The 25,182-nt window shown below is 40.8% G+C and overlaps 1 protein-coding gene across 1 annotated transcript in view; it reads right to left on the bottom strand.

The window, feature by feature from the left end:
* LGI1 (leucine rich glioma inactivated 1) overlaps positions 1-25,182 on the bottom strand; it is a 36,597-nt gene that overhangs the window by 9,665 nt on the left and 1,750 nt on the right. The window contains exons 3-4 of the mRNA XM_046655004.1: positions 8,254-8,325; positions 8,088-8,159 (exon numbers count right to left, since the gene is read on the bottom strand). Of these exons, the coding sequence (XP_046510960.1) occupies positions 8,088-8,159; positions 8,254-8,325 (144 nt within the window). The remainder of the gene's footprint in view (positions 1-8,087; positions 8,160-8,253; positions 8,326-25,182) is intronic.

Here is a 25,182-nt window from a genome sequence, read left to right as displayed (position 1 = left end):
GCTTCCAGTGCAGGCTGATGGGTACAGGATGAAGGATGCACTGAAGACACAGAAGGGGATCAGCAGAGCCTGAAAAGTTAAGAAGAAATGTGAAATGACTCTTCACATGTCTTAGCTATGGCCAGTTTGGAGTTTTTACCAATTCCCAAGTGAAGAGAAACTGGGAATACTAGAGGCCCACTGCACAATTGGGGAAAGATATTTAATCTAGCATTGCCTAGATTAGCAAAGAATTGGAAACAACCTACATGTCCATTAATAAGGGATTGTGTAAATAAATGATGGTTCATACCTAACATGGAATATTTTCCAGGAGATTTTAAAAAATGAGGTAAATCTTTATGACTTGATATGAAATAATGCCTAAGTGAAAAAGAGGCAGTTGGAGAATAGCATGCAGAGTGTAATCCCACTCGGGGAGGAAGGATATATGTCTATAGATGCATAAAGACAGGTCTGGAAGGAGAATATAAAAACTGTTGACCAAGGTTACATCTTGAGGTAGCTGGAACCTTTCGGTTTTGCAATGGAGATGGAGACGTCTGGAGATTGTGAGAATTTTTATCATCAAGCATGTATTGTTATTTTAAATTTAGAAGAAACAAAGAATAAACTTTAATTTTTTTTTTTTTTAAAGATTGGCACCTGAGCTAACAACTGTGGCCAATCTTTTTTTTTTTTTCTGCTTTATCTCCCCAAATCCCCCCTGGTACATAGTTGTATATCTTAGCTGCAGGTCCTTCTAGGTGTGGCATATGGGATGCCGCCTCAACGTGGCCTGACGAGCCGTGCCATGTCCACGCCCAGGATCCGAACAAGCGAAACCCTGGGCCACCGCAGCGGAGTACGCGAACTTAACCACTGGGCCACGGGGCGGGCCCCTAAAGTTGAATTTTTAAAAGGACCCCATTGCTTAGGATCTGTGTATGTAATGGTTCTGTCCAGTGAGCATTCAATCATCCTAAATCGATCACTTGGCTGCATTCATAAAGTTCCAAAGTTACAGGATATAGTGCAAATAACTGTCATGGTTAACACTTGGGTGCCTGAGTAGTCAGATGATGTCAACCTCTTTCATGAGATGGCTTCAGGATGGAGCTATCTTCTTTTCCACAAGATTCTCATATGGCTTCAGGCCCTCACTGTCTGGGGAAGTTTAGGACTATAGTCAGCCAAGCCATGGAGCCATCCATGTGGTTTCCTAGAACCAGCTGAAACTCAGCTTTGAGGAGGGCCTGGAGCCTCCAGAAACCACCATGGGCTTCTGGGAGCTTACAGGAGATTCTCTGCAGGGGAGAGCTGCTGAGGGCTTCGGGCCAGGGTTACCATGGAGGAAAAGGGGCAAGTTCCGTGATGCTCCCAGAAGCCTGCTCAGCCTTTGGCCCTCATGCAAAAGAGTGAATGAAATGAGATCTGGTGCCTAGTAGGTTGTTCAAACAGCTAGAGATATTGAAACAGCATATCTTGGGTTAGGGTTATTTTAGGGTTGATGTTAGGATTATTTGTTTCTTCAGATTCCATCTCTGCATTGAGTTTCACAGAGTAATAACTTAAAGTTATTATTCCCTTTTCCTCTATGGAAGCTCTGGTTGGAATATGTTGTGTATCTTTTGTAAAAATGGTCATAGCTCTTATTCCCTGCCTCATTTAGTGCATGTAGGAGTTCGGGTGCTGGCTTTGTCTCCAGTAGAGAGGGGATTCGATTTGCGCTTTATCACTCTCAGGGTGTGACTTTGGTCAGTTTAATTTAACGTTTCTAGTTTTCTGTCTTGACATCTGCGAAACTCAGTAGAGAATACTGATTTCATTTCTTGTGAGAATTAACACAGGCAGCTGCTGATATTTTATATACACATTTGAAATGGATTCCAGGAAAAATTCTGTTTCTGCAGGTGAACTTTTAAGCCTTATGTTAGATAATCAAGACCACAAAATACATCTTTTTCTTTGTTGTTGTTGGCAAAAACAGTGATACTGAATACCTAAGCACTTTTAAATGCTCAATTCAGAAGGTTGAGATCACCTATTCTCTTTGTCTCTCTGCAGAGAGAGATGTCTCTGCCTTGGCATTCTTAAATGTCCCATCTTTTACTGAGGTATACATATATATTTTACTTATCTATATATACACACACACACATATATATATACATATCATATATGCATATATACGCATATACATACATATACACATACGTAATAATTATTATTTCTTCACTTCAAGAAAATTTGGAAAGTACAAAAATTATTTTTAAAAAGGAAAAAAACAATAATCATCCTAGCCGAGGCAACCAGATTTTGTCATATTTTCTTTCAATCATTAATACAGAGCCCTTCTCATGGGGACGCTAATGTGGAAAGCAAGTGATTCTGGAGAGCCATGCTACCTGTCCCCAAGGTCTCTGGTCCTCTTCTCTCTCCTCTAGAGTGTGGTGGCATGAAAGAGTGTAGGCCTGAATTGGTGTGGCGGACATCCTTCCTCTTTTGACCTTGGGCGAGGGTCACAACAGTCCTGAATTTTAAAACTAAATATGTGTACTGTTAGGCATATGAGGAAGAAAAATTTGAAGGACAAGGGAGAGAAAGTCAAGGAGTCAGAGGTAGCCGCCAGAGTTGTCAGGAAAAAGACCTTCTACATGAAATGACTGAAGGAAAACCAGGCTCCTGCCCAAGCCAACCCCTTGTCTGTCAGGCTTGTTCCGGGCTCCCTGGACTCAGCAGCAGAGTGTGGTGGACATGACATGGGCCAGGAATGGCATATATGAGTTTGAGCTCTGTTTCCTTTTCTACAAAGTGAGCGATCTCTTGGTCAGAATGATCTCCAAGTTCTGTTCGAGCTCTTAAATCACATCTTTGTACTTTTCACTATGAGAGACTTACGGTTTCATCTTTAATAATAATACAGTGATCCTAGGAGAGGCAGTACTTTAAGCCAAGTAGTTAAGAGTCAATGAGTTTGACAACAGGTTTTTCTGGGTGGTAGGAGTGCTTTGGAATATCTGATGGTGGATTGAACTGATTGAGAGAGGAGTGAAGACAAGGCAATGAGAGATTAGAGAAAACATTTCATGTTAATTTTTTTTTCTAGGATGATTCTGTAGTGAGTACTGGAAGGATGTTTTTCTTACCACTGTATCCCCAAGGCCTGGCACAAAGTAAGCCCTCAATAGATACTTTCAAATGAGTGAATGAATGGGGCAGGCTGGAGTGGATGAGAGGAAGGGCATCAATCTAGACAAAGAAAAGAACAGAGGATGCTTCTCTCAGGCCCTTGTCAGTACCAAGACACTGAATCAGGGAGAAGGTGCAAAGCCCTGCGAATTCCATTGCTACCCACCCCCACATCACATGGGCCCGCTGCTCACAAAGTGCTCTCCTTCCTCTCAGCTTCACTGTGGGAATAACTCCAAAGCAACATGGAAACTCTTTAAAGTGCGCCTTCAGTGAAGCACCATCCTCTAGGTCCTGATTCAGAGTCTACCCAAGAAACATTCTTTAAAACACCCAGGAAACTGCCCAACTGAACATCTAGCTGCCTTGAGACCAGCTGAGTAAGGTCAAGCATTCTCAGTGGCAGAAAGTCTTTCCTTCCCAACAGAAATGATGACCTTTCCCCCCACTTTGGTGTTTTCCTGGTTTACCTGAGAAAACCTGATTCTGACTATGGAACCTACTGGAAAGTCTTCTCTCTAAGGCAGACCAGACTGGCTCAGACAGCACGTTTGTTTCAGTGCCACTGGGCTCTGCTGCTAAGAAAGCATCGCCCACAGCCATCTGGGGAGCTCCTAGCCTCCTGCAGTGCAGATTCTCAGCTTGAGCTGGTGTCTCACTGAATTTGCGGTGCTTCAAGTGCAGTTATTTTAATTTCATACAAAATGTTTGAAGGGGATAAATACACTGCAGCATTTGGAATCCAGATCCAGGACCAACAGAGGTTAGGCAGTGAGTTTTAGTTTGTTTCCATATAGTGGAGCTTACTGTATACCAGGCTCTGTTCTAGCACTTTGTGTAGACTAATTCATTTAGTCTCGTGACAGCTTTAGGAGCTAGGAAATCTGAAGTACCTTGTTATACCCCATCCCTATTTTTACAGATTGCTATCATCACCCTCATTTTACACATAAGAAATCTGAGGCATAAAGAAGCTAAGTCCCACAGCTGGTAAGAGGCTTTGAACTCAGACAGTCTAGGGGCAAACATCACCCTCAGCCACTATATCACACTGCCTCTTTACATGCACGTCATTGCGAAGGCTGACATCTTGCCTGACTGATTGGGGACACACAGGAACCCTGAGTTTGGGGACTGCTATCTACATCTTTTCCATCCCCATAGTGCTGAGCAGCCAATAGATGCTCCAAACCACATATAGATCGATGATAATTTTCCTCAAATATTTTTAAACATGCATGCAAACCATCCTGCCTCCCCTGGGCTTTAGCCACAGTGACATTATGCGACGACCAAGGGAACCGTTAGTAAAATGCTCTTGGGTATTAACAGAAACCAATACATACTGTTTAGAGGTTTTGCCATCTTTGGCCAAAAACTTTTTTTTTTTTCAATTTTTCTCTGATTTCAAAAGTAATACGTGGTCATCAGAAAAATTCAAACCTTGTTGAAATATACGAACTATTCAAACATTAAACATGTTTAACATTAGGACAGTAATTGAAAATGAAGTAACAGACAGAAGGGCCCAGGATTTGACTGGCTTTGTAAGGACTTCAATATAAGGAACTCTCCCTTTTTCGAGGGCTAGTTCAAGGAGGAGGGGGGGTATATACAGTAACTTTTAAGTTGTCTGTAAATGTCTCTTTAGAAGTTAAGTCTACTAAGATAGTTGGATAAGAAGGTGAGATAAATTCATTCCTCCTTTAGGAACTAACTGAATTTATATCAATGCTCAGGTGGGTCCCTTGGAGTAGCTTTAATGTTAGGCCAGAGTGGGAACCAGTCGGATCTATAAGTGTATGTCTAATCCCAGCTATTTGCAATCGGAGACTAAGAGCGAGGGTAGGGCTGCTGCCTTCAGGATCTTCTCTTTCTTCCCTGGCCATATTTGCTCCTCAGATCTTGCCTCATGAATCGATCCAGCCAGCTCAATAAAAGCTTTCTGGTCCCGCTACAACTGTTATGGTGGAGAGGGCACAAGACATCTTATTAAAGCCTACCGGACGCTTCAGCTTTACCGCTACCAACTGAGGAGCAGCTTAAACTCAGGGTGCGCCTCCTCGGTCTCATTGGTCAATGCGGGTAGTGCTACTGCCCTGTCTCTTTCTTATGGTCATCAGGTGCCTATAATAAAGTCAAGAATATGAAAAATCTTGGAAACTCTTCCTGCGGTATGTACACGTCAGGGAGCGAGATGATCACCCCTCACTGCTTGAACATTTGTCCTTGTTTAGGAAGAATTGGTCAGAGAAAAGTGACTTTGAAACCTAAAATCTTAAAAAGGAAATTAATGGATCAAACAAATGTCAGATTTATTTATGTGGTAAGTAATGGCAAATGAACTTGATGTACCGAGCAGTGAGAGAGACATTTGGGTTTCAAATCCTCCCATCCCATCTCTCCTTGAAAGGAAAGAAGAAAAGAAAAAAAAGAAGGAGAAAGGAAATTAGAAAAGAGCATAATGAGAAGGAGAACAGAACTTGGGAACAAAGGCACTCAGCGAGAAAATATTTGTTTGTCTACTTCCTCTTGCTAGACTGAGCTCCTCCAGGTTGGAACTGCATCTTACTCATCTTTGTGTGGCACATCCTAGAGACTATTTAAGATGAACCAGATGGCACTGGCATTTTTGTAGCTCAAAAACAACCCAATACTGGCAATGCTGTATGAGTCAACCCAAGTGTTAGATAAAGATGCAAGAGAGCTAAGGGTCACAGTCACTCAGTCAACTTTAACCTGTTCCCTCATAACACCTCCTTGCCACCTCCAGCACCCGGTCAGAGAGGTGGGACTTCCGTTTCACTGATTGACCCTTCAGATTCATGTTTTTCTCTTTGAAGGCTGCCTTTGGTGTTCCCTTGAGCTTGAAGATTTCTAGATATTAAGCACATGCTGTACTGGTGTCCCCTTCTCATAGTCTTTATATCTCTAAAGAAAGGGCCTCATTATGACCCAAATTTAAATTCCCATTTCATTTGATGGACATGATAGGCTCTACTCAAACAAAATAGGTGCTCTTCAGTAGGGTGTTGTATACAGATTTTTCTCTCCTCCTTTCCTCCTTCCACCTTCCTCCTTTCCTTGTCATTCCACTCCTCTCCCCTCTTTCCTTCCTTTCTCTCTCTCTTCCTTCCTTCCTTCTTTCTTCCTTCCCTTCCATCCTTCCATCTTTTTTCCTTTCTTCCTTCCAGATGGCTTTAGGCTGGAGAGAAGACACTTGAATGAACCAAGGGGCATAGCAAGACTTGTATCATGGGATCCCAGAGAGGGCACTTGGATCTTTTCAATCCTCCTTCAGCCCCTCTTGATGCTCAGCATTGGACACAGGCTATGTTAAATGGGATTTACGTCAATAAAGTAGATCTCAAGTTGAGGTCGTGAGCTTCCATTTCTCCTTCCATATATTCATTTCTTTTATTTGTTTTTGTCTGAAAAATTAGGTTTGGCAGTGTTGGTTCTGTGATAAAATGACATAACATTCATACAACACACAGCCATTTTTTGCATCACATTATATCAGTGATGTGCAGAGCAGCATTGCAAATGCTGTTTTTATTATAATGACTACATACAGAAGCCTTGAAAGGTATAATGATTTTGTAAACTACATCTGGCCATCAGTTTCCCCTTGCTTCAAATCCAAACAGCAGTAGAGGCAGGGCGTGGCAGGGGCATCGTGATGACCACGTGGACACACTAGACTGCAGCCTCAAAGGGCAGGCATTTTTGTCTGCTTTGTTCCCTGCTGCATCTTGGGGCCTAGAATAGAGCTGGGAATGAGGTATTGTGAGGGAACAGGTTAAAGCTGACAGAATGACTACAAGGCTTAGATCTCCTGCTTCTTGAGCTAAGAATAATGAGATATATCAGGTATTGGAGGAATGGTTTTTCAATGGATGGATAGCCATTGCAGTTCAACGACTGAGCTGATGTTAGCATAATTACATAACTACTTGTTCACTAGTCGTGTATCCCCTCCAAGCCTGTTTCAACATTTCTAAAATGGGGATTATTGTGCCTATCTGGCAGGACTGTTGAGAGGATTAAATGAAAATTCACGTAAAGCATAATGACCAGCATAATATTAGGCACTTAATAAATGGTAGTGCCTTTTCTTCTCATGTTCTTCTAGTTTCCTTAAAAATATCACTGTGTGTGTGTGTGAGTGTGTGTGTGTGTGCGTGTGTGTCTGAAGGAGGTGGAACAAATTATTTGGTTCATGTTGTTCAGGGTTTCTCATCCTCAGCATTATACCATTTTAGGCCGGATAATTCTTTGTCGTGAGGGCTGACCTGTGCATCATAGGATGTTTAGGGGCATCGCTGTCCTCTATCCACAAGATGCCAGTTACATCCCCCAGGTGTGACAATCAAACATGTCTGTAGATATTACTAAATGTTCCTTAGGAGGCAAAATTGCCCCCTGTTAAGAACAACTGACGTGGCTCTAACTCCTCAAGGAATAATTAAATATTTCATTGATAAATAAAGTGTGTAGGTACTGTGTAGACATTGCCTGTGGTTATAGCACATGTTTAAATGTATATGAAGTCAGGGCTTATAAAGAGAAAAGAAGAACAGCAAATATCAGATTGAGCTATATTGTCAACCCATAATTACCCAGGAAGTGAGTAACGATATACATAAGGAAAAAGTTATTTCAGTCCCACAATTTCCCTGCATTAGATTGTTTTCCTAATTATGGTTGGTTTAAGCTAATCATATTAATAGTAATCAATGTCCTGGGCACACATTGGCTGATGACAGGGAGAGATGGCAACTTTGCATGGACAGGAATTTTCTGGGTTCCTTAAATTTTCATGGATTCCCATAAGGTGAGCACTTTAACCACAGATTATCAAACTGCATTGTCCGTTGGCAAACTTAAAAAGTAATAGCAACATTCATACTTACAGGTGAATTAAAGACTTTAGTCCCCGGAAAGTGTGTCTTGAAATGGACTTGATGTTGTTGTTTTCTATGAATCTGTAACAGGTTATAATATTTTTTGTCAGACAGCTGTAGGAACCCGAGAGCACTTGTCCTGAATCACTATGCACAAAAAAGGTTTTTTACTTACAAATACTCTAGATGTGGAAGACCAATAAAAGCATCATCACTGATCACATCAAAGGAGTTCGATGTGAATAACCTGCCCAGAAAAAGTACACAATGAAAACGGTTAAACTGACAGATTGTCAAGCTTTGCTGCTTTTATCTCTCAAAGAAACAAGTGGGAGTTGTGTAAGGAAAAATGTCTGGATATCTGCTTCCACAGTGATATTTATTCAGGTAATTTTTGTAGCTTTTTTTCACCCCCGATTATCTCCTCATCAAATGCTCATCAAACGGGGGCTTCGTGCCCCACTCCTCACAGTGATGGCTGTCACATGCCCTGGGTAACATTTTGAGATGCAATCGGGCAAGTATGACAGTCAGAGACGCCAAATCAACTTTTTGCACATTTTCATGAAGAAGACACTAACAGAATCTTTCCCTCTTGCTCTAGAAACTTCTGGAACATTCTGACCAGGCCAGACAATGGTGCTTCAGGATTTTAAGCCTGGGAAACATAGAAAAATAGCTCCATTCCTGGTTGTGCTGTGATATCTCATAATAGATAAGCCGTTGACACTGGCTCAATGAACAGCAACTCACCTCCTTCTTTGAAAATAGCACAGGCTGAAGATGGGACACAATGAAGCTTGGGAAGAGTCTTAGGCCCATTTTATTACTAAATAGTTGAAAAGAACTCTTTCACTTGGACAAATTTATTTGCAATTCAAAATCCAGAGGGATTTGGTTTCAAAATTGATGAAAAGGAACATGAACCAGCAGTCCCCAAACTCGGTTCAACTCTTCGGAGAACTTGCCAGTTTTCTGAATGGGAGACTTAAAAGAGGTGATTATAGGCCAAATAACACAAAGTTATTTTTTTTAGAGTGAGCATTAATTTATGGAACCTATTAGACAAGGTGTTGATACAAGCTGAAAATAAGGTTTTAAATGTTCTGATGACAAATTTTTATACAGGGTCAAGTGACATTAGGTCTACACGTTAAAGTTCTTGTGTGGAGGAGGCTCCTATTCCACTTGTAACTATTGTCCAAAATGTGGCCATGGTCATGGACCCAACCAGATGTTTGACATAATTTGACAACTTATGTCGCATACATACTGTTTAATTGCACTATATAAAATCCAGTACTCTTTGTTAGTAACCTTTTTAACACTTACTTTTGAAATCTAGCAATTAAAAATAGCTGCTGCTAACTAACTTAGTGACTTCACCTCTCTGAGCCTCTTAACTAAGGGGATTAAAACTAGGAGATCCCACTTTCTGGACAATTATGAATAATTTATCTGACATCTAGGATTGCTTCAAAATAATCAGAATAGTGGGACAGCAGTGGGTTAGGGATGAGTATGAGTTGATAATTTTTGAAGCTAAAAGATGGGTACATGGAAGTGAATTTTACTATTAACTTTTATATATGCTTGAAATTTTCCATAAAAATGAGGGGAAAAACGAACCAAACAAACAAAACTAGATAATCTCTTGCGTTTATTCCCAAGCTGTCAGTCCTGGAGTGATGTTGAATTCTCTTCTCTCTCTCTTCCCTCCAATGTCACAGATTTATAGTCAAGTAATTGACTAGGTTCTGAAAAGTCAACACTAATGAATAGTGGTATGTATTAGATATCCATTGTTATTAAAATATTTTCAAAGGTTTACGATTTCAGTCAAATTTGGGCAATTGTCTCTTCTCACTTCACAGTTCTGGAAAACAACAGGACTGCTCAGCCTTACTTCAAGGTAAGCTAACATCCAAAGGTTTCCTTAGGTTCCGGATTTTCGTTTCATTCTGTATAGGCAGCGTCAAGAATAGACAGAACGGAATAAGGCAGAAATAGATAGAGAGAAATATTTCCCATGCTCACTGGTTTACAAACTGCCCCATGGTTGGACCAGCCACTTCATAATCACACACTCCAAGTTGCCAGAAGAAATAGCTTTCATCACTATTTCTCCTTATGTTGAATCAGATGCAAAACAGAGCGGAAAATGGCTATTAGTGGGCAGAACTTGCCCACACATGTCAGGGAAATAAAACAGAGGATTTCCACTAGAATTTTTATCTGTTTGTTCATTGCTTATCCCTAGCACCTGTAATAGTGTCTGTCCCATAGTGGACACTGAACAAATATTTGTTAAACAAAGAAGAATTCACTTTACATGAAATTCTGGTCCTTACTGCATTACTAGATTGAATATTCCTTACAGCAGGGACGTACCTCTATTTGCTTTTGTGTCCCCAGCCCTGGGCACAGTTCCTGGCTAAATAATGTTGTTGAACTAGATTTCAAGGATTAAAACCTCTGGCTAAAACTAAAATTACATTAAAAAATATGATGAATCTCACAAACCTAAGTCAAGGTAAAGAAGCCAGAACATAATAAAGTATATTCTATATGATTACACTTATATAAAGTACAAAACCCAGCAAAACTAACCTCTGCTGGGGCAAGTCAGGGTAGTGCTTACCCGTGGAGGTGGGTAGTAATTGGAAGGAGGCACAAGGGGAGTCTTTGGGGTAACGGTAATGTTTGGTTTCTTGACCTGGGTGGTGGTTACAAGGGTGTTCACTTCATAAAAAGTCATGGTGGTGGGGAGGGAGGGATGGATAGAGAGAGCATAGAGGATTTTTAGGGCAATGAAAATACTCTGTATGATACCATAATGATGGATACATGTCCTTATACATTTGTCCAAACCCATAGAATGCATAGCAGCAAGAGTGAACCTTAATGTAAACTGTGGACTCTAGATGATAATGTAGGTTCATCAATTGGAACAAATGTACCACTCTAGTGGGGGAAGTGGGTAACAGGGAAGCTATGCATGTGTCAGGATGAGGGTGTATGGAAATCTCTGTGCCTTCTCCTCAATTTTACTGTGAACCGAAAACTGCTCTAAAAAAAATAAAATCTTAAAAAGTACAGGTGTACACTTAGGATATATGCACTTTTATTTACTTGCATTCTATTCTAACAAAAAAGTTTCTTATAAAAGGGAAAACATATTCCTCCAGTTAAGGTAATGACTGTCTAAGTCCTTCCATTCTAAATTCAATTGCAATTTTCTGTGGACAAGGATTCCATGCACAAGGATTTGTAAAATTATACACACGTTCTAAATATAGTTGAGTGGGCTACCTATTTTATTATCTTGTATATATTTAAAAAGACTTTAAAAGGTCATATTCTATAAAGAGGATGAAATTCTGATCCTAATTCTTTACGGATTCCTCTAAATATGTTTGATTTCAACATTATGATTTGTTATTGAGCCAGATGTCTTAAAGAATCCCACAGTCCCTGTTAAGGGAAACTGTGCCACCCCGCCTCATCTTCACATACAACTGACCTGGGGGCAGACCAGGCTGGCCATGTTTTATACATGCAACCTCCCTTTCCTCCACCCCTTTCTGCAGATTATGAAGGCAAGAAGGACTCAGTTCTCATCCAGAGTGGCTGATCCTGAGGTCAGTCAGCATCCCACGGCCCAAGTAGCCTGGTTCAAAAAGGTGAGTTGAGCTGGGCTAAAGATGAGTGCCTTCCTGGGTATTTGGATCGGCAAACAGAGACGGAGCCAGCCAGCAAGAGGAGCTGAAGGAGGAAGGATGCCTTAGGGTTGAGTTAGATTTGTGGCAGGCAAAAATGTGTGCGAGGCACACTTAAGAGAGAGCAGCACTCTCTCACAAAGTGACCTCACAAAGTGACCTGGGTGTGCAGGCTGGAGCGCCACGATGCTTGGATATGTGCTGGATCCTAAGCCAGTGCTTCTCAGTCTTGGTTGTGCTCGGAATGACCTGGGGAGCTGTAAAAATACTAATACCTGGTTCTCGCCCTCAGGGATTCTGGTTAAATTTTGCACCAGGAGTGTGGCCTGGACATCAGGATATTTAAAAGCTCCCCAGGTGTCTCTTATATGCAGCAGGACTGCATATGGTAAGCTTTCCGGTCAGTTACAATAGCCCCCCTTTACCTTTGGTGACTGAGGGGGGCCTCTGTTCCACTGCAGCAGGTCTGACTGGAGCAGTTGCTCTGGAACATAGAGATGCTGTGGACTGTCCTGTCCCTGTAACTACAGGTAGCAAGAGTCTGCAATAATATGACTTGGATTTGGCAACTGTCTTCAGGATAGCAGCACATGGAGGGGTGGGTGGGGATCAATGTACGATCAGAATGAACTTGTTGCCTTAAGCCACAAATCAGAGATCCAGACCCAGTAGATTTGCCAAGCAGCAAATGGGTTTGTACAGAGGTAGTATAGAATTTGCCCTCTGCCCCTGGTCTTGCCGGAACATTTAAGTTCTCTGCCGCTTCCTCAACTCTTAGGAAGGGAAAAAGCCAAGCATTTTTCCCTAGAATTTTGGTGGAGGTGGACCCAGGGATGTGCCTTGACCTATCTGTACTCTCCCCACAAGGGCTATGCCATCAGCCTCACGAATTCAGTAAAAAAAGGGTCTGTAGGAGGGTTAGGGAGGATTTTTTTCCCTCTGCAACTGAGAGAGTGCATGTTTCCCTAGCAAGAAGGAGACTTATGGAGACTGTTCGTCTCAACTATCAATCCCAGGCAGGCAATACCTCATTTTAAAAATGATGATTGCTTCCCTCCTAATAGCCTGCATTTCATAGACTCCTGCTCAATGAGCTTATCTGGTCTTTGGAACAACTCTGTGAAAGTGGTAGAGCAGGTGTTAATATCTTTTTGACGCAAGGAAACTGAGGCCGAGAGGGCTGTTAAAGGCTTTGCCCAAGGTCATGAGGCCTAAGGCTCTTGGTCTACCACTCTTTTTCAAACACTGGATAGTCTCTCAGTATAAGACCTGGGTCACATATTGACACAATATCCACAATCTGGCAGACAACCATAATAACACTGCTCAGCTCATATGGATTTAAGAAATCTAATTAAATAATAATCTCTTTTCTAAGGAAATAATTAATCAATATAAGTAATCTCAAAGTCACATTAAGATCATGCCAACCTGTATTTTTTTCAAGTAAAGAATTTTTAAAATTTGAATACAGTTTGGTGTAGTCTGCTTATGAATACTATATGCTCTTTGTAGAAATCCTGGAAAACACAGAAAAGCTTAAAGAAGAAAATAAAGATCACCATAACCATACTACCCAAAGATATTTATATGCATATACATAACACATGTATGATATGTACACATATAAATTTACAAAACTGGGATAATTTTTATACTGTTCGGTGTCCTCCTTTTCATGTACTTATTTTATCATGAACAATTTCTCATGATAATAAATTTTTAATATATAATTTTAACAGATGAGTGAGTTTTGTGTTATAGATATATCATGATTTAACTTTTACTGTTGATTCCAATTTTCACTATAATACACACTACCATAAGCATCTTCATATGCAAGTATTTTTTCATATCTCTAATTATTTCCTTAGGACAGGCTTAGGCTAGATTTCTAAAAGTAGCATTATTGGATTATAGATGGTTTTTAAGTCTCTAGTTCTTTACTGCTATCTTGTATCCAAGTACATGTTCAACTCTGAGTATAGAAATGCGTATTTTACCATATCTACACCAACATTTAGTATTATCATTTTTATTTCTTTTTCTATGAAATCATGTCCTTTGACCATTTTTGTTGCTTTCAAAGTATTTTTTATTTACTAAGGACATTATCTATTCTTTTCCTCTCTTATTTGATGCAAAGAGTTTTTCCCTGCTGATTGTGACTTGCCTTTCCATTTGTGATTTTTAATACACAGAAATTTTATATTTTTAGCAAAATATATCAACTTCCATTATGTATTCTTTCTTTGCTTTAAAATTCTTTTTTCCTTTCCCCAAAGCTCCAGTACATGGTTGTGTATCCTAGTTGCAAGTCCTTCTAGTTCTTCTATTTGAGCTGCCACCACGGCATGGCTACTGACAGACAAGTGGTGTGGTTCCACAACCAGGAAATGAACTTTGGCCACTAAAGCCAAGCACGCCGAACTTTAACCACTAGGCCATCAGGTCTGGCTCTTCTTTAATTCTTAAAATGTTCTTTCCTCTCTTGAGATCAAGGAAATATTACCTATGCCTTCCCTCTTTAAATTTTTTTTTTATATTTGATTCTTCAATCTATATGCAACTTTTACTTTTATGTATACGTGAGGCAAGACAGTGCCTTGATTCCTTCCTATACATTTACCCAGATTTACCCGAAACCTGTTGTTGAATAATTAACGCTCTCCCCATTTATAATTGCTGCTCCCTCCAAATGTCTGCTATTTTATTGGGTTTTTGTAAAAAATCTTGGATTTATTATTCCATTGCTACCTAATTTATTATTTTATCTGTTTGCATTTATTATTTGTTTTCTCTTGATTTCCTTATGATATTTATTGACTTTCATGTTCAATTCGTATGTTTTTATTCTTTCTGATTTAAAATGAAAGTATTTAGAAATATGACTTTACCTCTGTGTAAAGCATCCAGTAAATTTTGATAGGTAATAATCTCTTAAAATTGCAAATTTGATTTCAACAAGTATTTAGAATAGTATTCTTAAAATCGCGTGTTGATGATAGGTTTTTTAAAAAAGCTTTCATAGTTTTATGATTAATATTGCATTGGGATCAGAGGATGAGATCTGTAAAATGTCTGCTAGCCCTGAGCTCCAGTTCCTCCTTCCACGGCCTGCATCCAACTGCCTGTAGGGGTGGGTCACATTTCTTTATAGCAATAAATTAACACCAAGGCCATAAAGTTGTTAGGGGGCTCCTAGCTGAACTGAAACGCTAGGACCAGTAGCATTTAATACAAAAGGAGCAGAAAAGTGGGCGACAGGGTTAGCGTGGAGCTCAGAGTTCTGGGGTCAGCAAAACAGAGAAGTAAAGAAAGGAGCTGAGGATCACATAATGAGGATCTAACTACATTAAAAGGAGGTCAGGGCTAAGGCTGCTCAATGTCCAGCTGAGAGGCCAGAGATGAGGGCCCACAGGAGCGAAATGACTGGGTAGGCATATGTGTTGACGCCAAGGCTCATGGGCTGCTGAAGTGGTTTCCTGCCCTGACTCCTTACCTTTTCTAGGGACTAGAAAAAGAGCACACTGGAGAGGGAATCAGCAGCCTGGGTCTTTGCGTGGCCTTGAACAAACACATCACTTCTCCTCTCTATGTTGTCAAATGAAGGGTCTAGACTAGATAATTTTTTAGATCCCTTCCAGCTTGAAAGATGCATGAGTCTGTGCTTGTAGCACTGTGAGCTTCATTCATGGGACAGTAGGCATGGGCTCTGCATGGCAAGACGGAAGTGCTGGGGAGGCAGATCTGCAGATAGCTGAATGGGAGGCGTAACCTTGCTGAGAAAATCTCCCCTTGTCTCAAGCTAGACTGCTCATCTGGTCACACCATGGTCCCCTGACTCTAATGACACACTACTTCAGACTCTCTCTAGTCACCTGTGACATCTTGACTGCCATCAGAATCGTCTTTGGCCCATGAGTGGCCTGCATTCTGTCTTCCAGCCCAGAGCGGATTCTCCTGGCTAGGAAGGGGAGATGATTTAGGGGGCTCTCCCATACAATCCCCCCTCGGTGAAGACTATAGAGGATAAAGAAGAGTGAGCAGCCAGCACCTGGTTGGCACTGATTAGATATAGAATAGAGAATCTCGTTTCTAAGCTTGTAGCTGCCACTTATTATGTACATGATGCATTAAGTAGGTGAATCTGTTTCATCATCTGTTAAAATAGCAATTATAACAACAAAAAGACTCCTTGGAAGATTCTAAGAATTACATGAGATAATGTATAAGAGCATGTCTCCAATGCTTCTGCAAAGAGCATAGAGATAAAATATCAGAGCTGGAAGAGCTGTTAGACCGAGGGAAGGACTGTAGTTTTATTACTAGGGAAACTGAGGCCCAGTAAGGTTGTCTCCTGCCCAAGAAAACTGTTACAGACATCGTCCAGGGAATTAGGCAGCCATAGGCAGTGTGTATAAACACAAATACATATGTGTGTCTGTATGTTTATATATGCATATGTATGTAAATGAGAGCAAGATGCACACATTATAGCTGTTGGAAGGTTTGGGGGCAGAGCTGGAGGGGCTGGCCAGCTTGTTTAGAGGCAGCTTAGGTTAAATGATTCAGACCTTCTGGTTGTTACTAAGATTCTCCTTCATCCAAAAGAAGAGGGCTGGTTGAATGATAATTAATAATAGGCTGATGATTCACTTTGGTTAAATGCACACATTCTAAGTGCACCTGCCCCATGAATAATTTACATTTGAATATTTCAAATGCTTTTAAGATAGGAAAGCATTAAAATGGGCAGCTTCACACATGAGCATGTTATTTCACAGTTCTTTTTGACTCTCAGCCTTGAAAAACATTTTCAGTGTCATTCAGCTGATCCTTAAACAGACCACTACCTCCTTAATCTGGATGGATGGGGAATAACCTTAACCTTTGCTCCACATAAATCTGAGATGGGGGGCACCCCAGAGAGATATGTAGGAAACTGAGGGCTGCAGAAGTTAAGTGACTTACCCAAGGTCACATCTTTTGTTAGCAGCAAGGCCAGGAGTAGAATGTAGGTTTTAGATTTTCAGAGACTCCCTTGGGAATATGCTTGGCACGCACGCTAGCAAAGATTTGAGTTGGACCCGCTCCTTTGGTTTTGTAGCCCATTACTTCTTATCTCTGGATAGTCAAAACTTTTCCTTTCTAGGAGTCAGTGTAACTAGTCAGCAGCCCACCTCCCCGATGTTATTTATAAATTCAGTCTGCATCTTCGCAAAACGCGAAGGAAAAGAGACAAATTTTATCTAAAGCTATTCTGAGCCAAGCCTCGTCTTTAGCAGCTTGCCATCTATTAACTCATTTTAATCCTCAAATGAACACTATAATGTAGGTTTTACATTCTCCACTTAAAATATAAAGAAAACCAAGGTGAGAGGTAAAGTGATTTGAAGCCAGTAACCAGCCGAGTTGCGATTGATTCTGTGCTCAGGCGTGGTCTTCCCCTCGGGGCTGGTAATGATCATGGGCAAGGCCATGCTTCCTCTTTTTAGTCCCTCAGATCTGCCCAGTATCTGCTGCAAATCGAGAACAGCCTCGCCCAGGAGCTCCCAGAGTGTATTCCCTGGAATTCAAGGCCTTTATAGGGTCGAGAGGTTTTACGTGCACCAAAAAGGCAAATAACTTTGGGAAAAGTGGATCCGTGAAGTTAATTGGGGTTCTTAATTTCATAAATCTTTCTATTCTTAAGTCAACTGAGTCTCTTCAAAAGGGAATTAAATACGCGGTCTCCTAATCTTATTGATAACGGGACCCTGTTATCATTAAGCTTTACACAGAATGAATGTTCCAAGGAGCACACCCAGAGAAATGCTGGTTTAGCTACATGGATTTGAGGGAAGCTGCTCCAGATAAAAACAGTGAGAGCGTCAGCTTAAGCTCAGGGGCTTTCTTCCTGTTGAATGGGTTGCCATTAACAATCTACTGTCCCTGAAAGATGGAGCATCCACGGGGAGGTCCCCAAAGAAATGGTGCGCGCCAACTGCTTGACCAGGTGGATAGGCCTGGTCCCAGATTTTACGCTCAATGGGTCCACACGAACAAAGTTGTCTGAGTTACTCCTTATGTGGAGATAGATGGTTTACTGTGTCCTTTAAGACGGCATTCTTCTTACCTGCCTAAGCTCTGCTAGCAGGCCTTTCTAGAACAGGCGAGGCATAAATAATTAAGCTAGTAAATCAAACGGATACCAAAGGCATAGCTTCTCAAAGTATGGTCCATAGGACCAATGTTCTATGGGAATGTTAAGAAAGGTGAAACAACATGAAATAATTCCGGAAGCTTTTCTAAGCCCAAGTGCATTGTGAACAGCCAAGCGGGGAGAGAATGTGCAGTTTCCCAAATTTATTTGAGCAAAGAACCCTTTTCTTTCAGGACAACGGTTTCACAGGACGCAAGTTTAGAAAACTTTGCTGTAAGGTGTAACTTTAAAGTAAATAAGCTCTTTTTCTTTTGCTCTTTTCTTTTCTCTCTCTCTCTCTCTCTTTTAAGGCAAGGCGACCAGAGCTTATACATACAAATGAGAGCCGAATCCTAGGGAAACTAGATGTTCTTGCCAGCAACGCTGCCGCTCTTTCAAAGGGCTTTTGAAACTCCTTTTCAGTCATTGTCTCCAGGAAGCAGGACACAGTCCCCTGAATACCCTCATTAATGGCAAAGGTTGACCCTTTGAGAGGGCATTTGATTTTGGGAACAAAACCATGCAAAGTCAAGCCCAGTGATTCCTGTTCAAGAGGAAGTCGACAGAAGTGGTTAAAGTGAGGACGTGGGTTTAAACCTTGACTCTGCCACTTATGAGGGGTAGGACATTGAGGAAGTTACCTAACCCTTCTAGGACTCAGGGCGTCGTCTGCAAAATGGAGCTAATCAAACCCTCACAGGGTTATTGTGCTGATGAAATAAAAAATGAGCTATATAAAGTGCTTAGCATCAGGCAATACAAAAATGACAAATGCCTCCTAAGAAAACTTTGCCTGGTTTTATTGCATGGCTTCCAAACTGGCAGTGAGGGCAATCCTCAAAGAAGGATCTAGAAATGTTTAGCCATGGAAGCACAGCTGGGAAAAACCTATGAACACCTATGAGGAATTCTCTGCAAGTTAAGGGTTTCTTGTACATATGAATTCTAGTCTGTTTATTTTTTTTAAAAAAGGTTCATTGTTTTTTAATCACACTTTACATAGGCAAATACTTGCCACCTTGCCATGTAAATGAGCCCAACAATTTCTTTCCAATCCTTGTCCCATGGGAAGTATACTGAAACACCGTTTTACGATCAGTCACCATGGGGAGGTCATGATAAAGTCCCGATAAAGTCCCATTGGACCTGCCTGGGAAATTGGGAATTACATTATTATTTTAATAATAGCTTTACAATAACCAATTCCATATTATGAGGCTTTTTCAATTAACAATCTAATATACTGATTTGTTAGACGATGCAATAAATTTTGTCCATTTTTTTTAGCAAGACCATTTTCTTTATTATATTAATGTAAACTAACTCTAATTATAGAATACAATACAATAGAATTTTTAGGCTAGGAAAAGACCTTAATTAATTGCATGTGAAGGTCTGAAAATGCCAATTTATGTTTTGTTCAATCTTTTTTTAAGATTTTTTTATTTTTCCTTTTTCTCCCAAAGCCCCCTGGTACATAGTTGTGCACCTTCAGTTGTGGGTCCTTCTAGTTGTGGCATATGGGATGCCTCCTCAGCATGGCCTGATGAGCGGTGCCCAGGAGTCGAACCAGTGAAACCCTGGGCTGCTGAAGCAGAGTGTGCAAATTTAACCACTCAGCCACGGGGCCGGCCCCTGTTTGGTCTTTACCCTGTTTAAAAATCTGCTTCCAGGTTTCGGCCTTCTTCTGAAAATTAGGAAAATATTGCCCCATATTCATGTACCACATTCTCATCAGCAATAATCAGTTGGAGCTGAGGATGTCATTTTTAGGTGAGACATGTCTTATCTAGTTTACCCTAGTCACTACCACTCCCTATTGTCTTATACGCAACTGTTTCCTTCATTTACCTTATCACCCCAACTCCCATTGTCATTTGAGCTTGAGAACCACAATTTAATCCACCTCTAGTGTTTTAAAATCTGAGACCCAGGGACATTTTGTGACCAACCCAAGATCACATAGCCTCTTAGTGGCTGAACTGGATTTCAGTTCCATGTCTTCTGACTTCTAGTTTCAGGCCTCTTTCCATCCTACCACAGCATCACTCATCTGAAGACTTGTCAACGTTAGTTGTCTTAAACAAAATCTGACACGTTTTACAAAGTGTGGTGCCAGTTGTTTTTTTCATGAGGAAGAAGCAAGAGGGTTGTGCTTCCTTTCTTCCCCTCACCTCCTGGAAAGGTAAATAGTTCACGTTTCATGTGAGAAACGTTTGAAGGAAAGATTTCTTGGCAGGTTCCGATGGAGGCCTGTGTGTAGAACAATAGAATTTTAAAGCTGGGATTGTAGGAAAACCCAGTTTATACAATCGGATGCTAAGCTGACGTTGCGGTCGTTCAAGTTAAAGTGATTTTCAGATACTATAATAAAAGCTAATGTTTATTGAGTTCAGGAACTGTGCCAAGTGCTTTACATGTGTTGTTTCCCTTAATCCTTACTGTGATCCTGTGCAATAGGTACGATGGCTATTTCCCATTTTACAGATGCAGATAACGAGGCTTGATTAAACTTACCCCCAATCACACAACATTACAGTCAGCCGCAGAGTGGGGATTTGAACCCGCGTTTAGCTGACCACAAAATCTGTGCTCTTTGCTACTTGCCTCATTGCCAGCTCACCAGGGATAGCCATTTCAATATCACAGCTGTCACTGTAAAGCCCTTGCAATCACTTTGTGGCTTATATCAGCCGCGGGATCAACAATTGGCAAGCATCACCACCATCACCAAGCAACCAAATACCATTTTGAACAAAACGAGAAAGCGTATCAAGACTACCTCACGATACATTCAAATGTGGGCAAAATATAATTTACCTTTTAAGGCATCACCACCAGCTTGGAACTGCCATATCAGGGCAGGGAAGGAGAGATGTCACTCATCTCTGTGTCCCTCACAAAGCCCAGCGCTGTGCCTGCTGCACAGTAGAACCCCAAAACGTGTTTGCTGAAATGGGAGGCTTTTGCTTTCATTTTGTTACTGCTTGCAGCTGCGCAATGAATAAACACTCGTGTTAGCTAAGCAAATATACATAAGTCAAAAAGGAAATTATCTTTGTGTTAACTAATTTTTTTCATCTTAATAATACTTAACCAACATTTCCCTTCGGATAAAGGGATATGACTAGATAAAAGAGAAATTCTATCCTTCACAAAAGAGAGAGAGAGATTAGTCAGCCTCCATAGTCAAATGAAGAACCTAAGAGCCTAAATATGATTTTTTACACATCAAAGACCAAGAGGAAGTTAGAGTGGGACAAAAGAGATTCAGGCAATGGGTCTAAGGAAAGGGTTTGGATGCTTTGCCATTTAAGTTCCAGAACACTGGAAATCTCTGTGGAAGAAGTTTGAAGTCATAATGTCATGAACAAATATCTCCTCATATTTTTTTGGGTTCAGCTCACTTTCTAGACCTCCACACTATTAGTTCATGTGAAATCTGATAGGGTCTACCCACCATAAGAAAGAGTGTGAATATGACCAGGACTATCTACTGATAGTAAAATAGGAGTCTTTAGTATAAAGTCTACGAAAATATGAGTTGAATTTGACAAAATAGATAGTAAGCAACGTCCAGGCCTAAACATCCAGGCTGTTCTCTAGGACCTTGGCTATTGATGACCCTCTATGAGACACATGGGGCAGACACAAGCACAGATAGCTCTAATAAATGGCAGAAAGTACTAGAGACATCAGAAAAGTCTATGGAGGCTAAGCAGACAGAGGTCAGGGAATGAGGTACTTCAATCTGGTGTGGACGGAGCTTGGGAGGGGTGTGTGTGTGTGTGTTTGTGGTATCAATACTGTGAGAGATGGCCCCCAACAAATAGTCAAATTCTATTAATACCAACTCAGATTTTCAGATTTTCTTTCTTTCTAGGGAGCCATTAAAGGCTTCCAGCACAAGGCTGCCATGATGAGATCTGTGTTTCGGGATGGTGGCACTAATGGAGGTGGGCAGGATGGGAACTGGAAGCAGGAAGACCAGCGCAGAAGCTCCCACAGCAGCCTGTGAAACAGTGATTGCAGCCTGAGTGAGGGCCTTGGCCCCGGGGTGAAGAGGAGGTGGCAGAATCTCATGCCGTTTGACAGGGTACTTGTCTAGTTGGAAGTGGACAGTGAGGGAGAAGGGGCAGGTAATTCTTAAGTTTCTTGCCTGGATAATTGAGAGGATGAAATATGCTTTCGGAGAAAACGTTGTTGTACATGATTGGTTTGCATAGTTACAAAAATAAATTAAAAAGTTAAAATCAGAGCTATGGGTCATTGGGTCAATTTTAGACAAAACAGCCTAGATGACTGAAGTTTTTACTTCTCAGTCCATTGTGGGGGCATCAGCTGGCCACAAACCAAAACATGGTTACTTCTAACCAGCTAATAATTCCTCTAAAAGCCCTCTTAGCTAATGGGTCTGGCTGGAAAAGGCATTGAGGGTTGCTAAATTTTTCTTACACTTGTAATATAAGGAAGAACAGAAAAAAGATGCCGATCATTGTAAAGGTAAGATAAGCCAGGAGTATTTTTTCCTAGACAGATAACATTTTGAAAGACTAAACAGTAAAAGCTCTGTAAAGATGGATTTAATATTTACCTTGTTCATGCTATTTGCTTTGCAACTTGTTTTTAGTTATTGATTTCTTGTGAACTATGTATGTTTGTGTTGACTGTGGATTAATAAAAGACATAATGACATATTCCCCCCAGAGGGATCTATTCCATCGCTTCAAACAAGACCGAATTTCATTGGAATAAATAGAATTTATTTTCTGGCCACATTGAGTTCTTATATATAGATTTCTCTTTTTTCAGCATAGTACTAAAACCAACACTGTAATTTACTCGCTGCAAATAGAACTCTCCTAAGAGAGTTGGAGGGATTTAGTTTATTAAAAATTTTATAAACAAATGGCAACGGGGCCACATTTTACACTCTTAAATTTGAATTTAATTCTGCAATGAGCCTGTGTCATTGTTAATTCCTGTCTGCAGTGGGAAGAATAGGGCTGTAATGTGTGAAAACACATTTCTGTAAATTACATTCACAAGCGCCACGCCCCATCACCAAAAGCAAACCAGAATGAATCGAATGAATCAATCCCTCTCATTGGTTGTTTCATAACAGGTCCTATGGAAAACATGAATGAAATTGCATTTTCTTGGAAAAGGTTTTGTTGTTGTCTAAAACCATAAGTGAGATATTTTTTTAAAAATATGTTTTGTACCACTAATCTGATGAATTTTTATTGGACAATTTTATTCTTTTACTCCTCCCTCTACAGAGTGTGGGCTTTGTTTTTCTTGCTCTCCAACACACACTGCCAGACACAGCCTACCAGGATCTTTTCCCCCAAAACACTGTATGTAACATAAGGAGGCATTGCAACTGTTTTCCTCAGTACCCTAGGCTGACATTTCAAAAAGTACTTCTCATCATGCCTCTGCAGAAGGTCTGAAAAACCATTTGGGGCCATAATGAAATTATCAGATTTTTAGGGTGGATGATCGGAATGGGTCGTTTCTTTTCTCTTTTCAACAACAGAGCAAGAAACCAACTGCCTTTGTACATAGACCAAGCAGGATTGATTCTGAAGTTTCTCTCTTCACAGGATATGACAGATCAGTTTGGTAATCCGTGGTCTCAAATCTCGTTAGAACACCTTGCAAACCCCAAGCAATGGCTGGTGTGATCCAGGCCTGGCCTGAGGCAAAAGTCATATAAAGGCAAATTCAGGCCCCTTGGTCGTCATATTCCAATGAGGGGTTGGCAGCCCATGTTGGGTTTTCAGGGCACTGGATGGCCGTCCCACGGAAGAACTCTTTTTGTCTGTGAACCATCCATTCCCACCACTGTTATGACTATGGCACAGTTTATATTTGCAGCCTTATCATTTATTTCCTCCTCAGTGAAAATGAGCTTATTAGACCCTTTCCTGAGGACAGGAGGAAGCAGAGAACATTGGGCAGAAAGAATGGGGAGCAAAATCTTTAGGAGACAGGGCCCTGGAGATTAGAGACAAACTCTGACTCCTGAAAATTTTGAGCAACGTCAGCTCTGGCACAAGTCTGCCATATTGAGGTTACCAATGTGACTTAAGAAGGGACATGCAGGGCAAGAATTACTCGTCCTTTTGTTATTTCTGAAATCTGAACTGCTTTTAGAAATAAGGCCTGGAATGTTCCATAGGAACTCAGAGCATGGGACACAGGGGCATGGCACACACTCAGTGTGGGCTATTTAAAAACCAGCTCCTTGGCTTCCCTCTGTGATTCTAAATACGTGTAATCACATTGCTCTGCAGCAGCCGGTAACTATTTCTACAGCGTTGTCCAGCATCTGTGCTTGCCAAGGCTGGGTCCACCCAACAATAACAAAGTGGACATGTGCTAACGGGTTAGCTTGATCAGTCCAGACTCTCTGTGTCACAGCTAATCATCTAGTGTTGGAATATAAGTAGTATGTGTCGACTGACACTTCTTGAATTTCAAGGACTGATCTAGTTAACTATCCTTGGGGAGAGAGAGGCGGCTTAGCTCATCAAAAGGATGCTTTTTAAATGAGCCATTTATTTACTTAACAAACGAACAACATAAGCACAATTTATCACTTTCTCAGATACAACCAATTCTTATCCTATGGAAGGATCTTAGCACTGGAGAGTTCACTGCTTTACCTGCTAAAGACTATGTTTTTCGGATTTGTTTGATGTGCTAACACTTCCCCCAAATCACACCATTAGCCATCAATCAAACAGATAAATCGCTTAGGAATATTCTACTCAATTGTTAATCACTCAAAGACATTAGCTAGTAGAAGGACATTAGCCAACATTGTTACATAATGTCAAAACACCTGATCAGGTTTGTGAATTCAATGAAATAGTTAAACCAGTTTTGGGATTACATATAGACAGAACAATCGATTAAATGCTTTTTGAGCTTTCTGTAAAAATTTAAAACTCTACCATTTGCAAAATGTGTAACCGTTTGTCATACCTTATGCCAAGCATCTTGTCTACTAAAATCTTATTTATTTCTGATAACAACCCTTCAATGTGTTATCACCTCCATTTTACAGATGAGGAGACTGAGGCTCAGAGAGATTTAGTCCTTTGCACAAGGTTACATGTCTAGTTTCTAGTGACTGGTGGGGTGAGGTTTACACACGGGTCTCTCCCATTTCGAATCCATGCTGTTTGCC

The sequence above is a fragment of the Equus quagga genome, chromosome 2, assembly GCF_021613505.1.
Source record: "Equus quagga isolate Etosha38 chromosome 2, UCLA_HA_Equagga_1.0, whole genome shotgun sequence".
Lineage (NCBI taxonomy): Eukaryota > Metazoa > Chordata > Mammalia > Perissodactyla > Equidae > Equus > Equus quagga.
The sequence above is the reverse complement of the archived record's forward strand: the minus strand, read 5'-3'. Positions and strand labels throughout refer to the sequence as shown.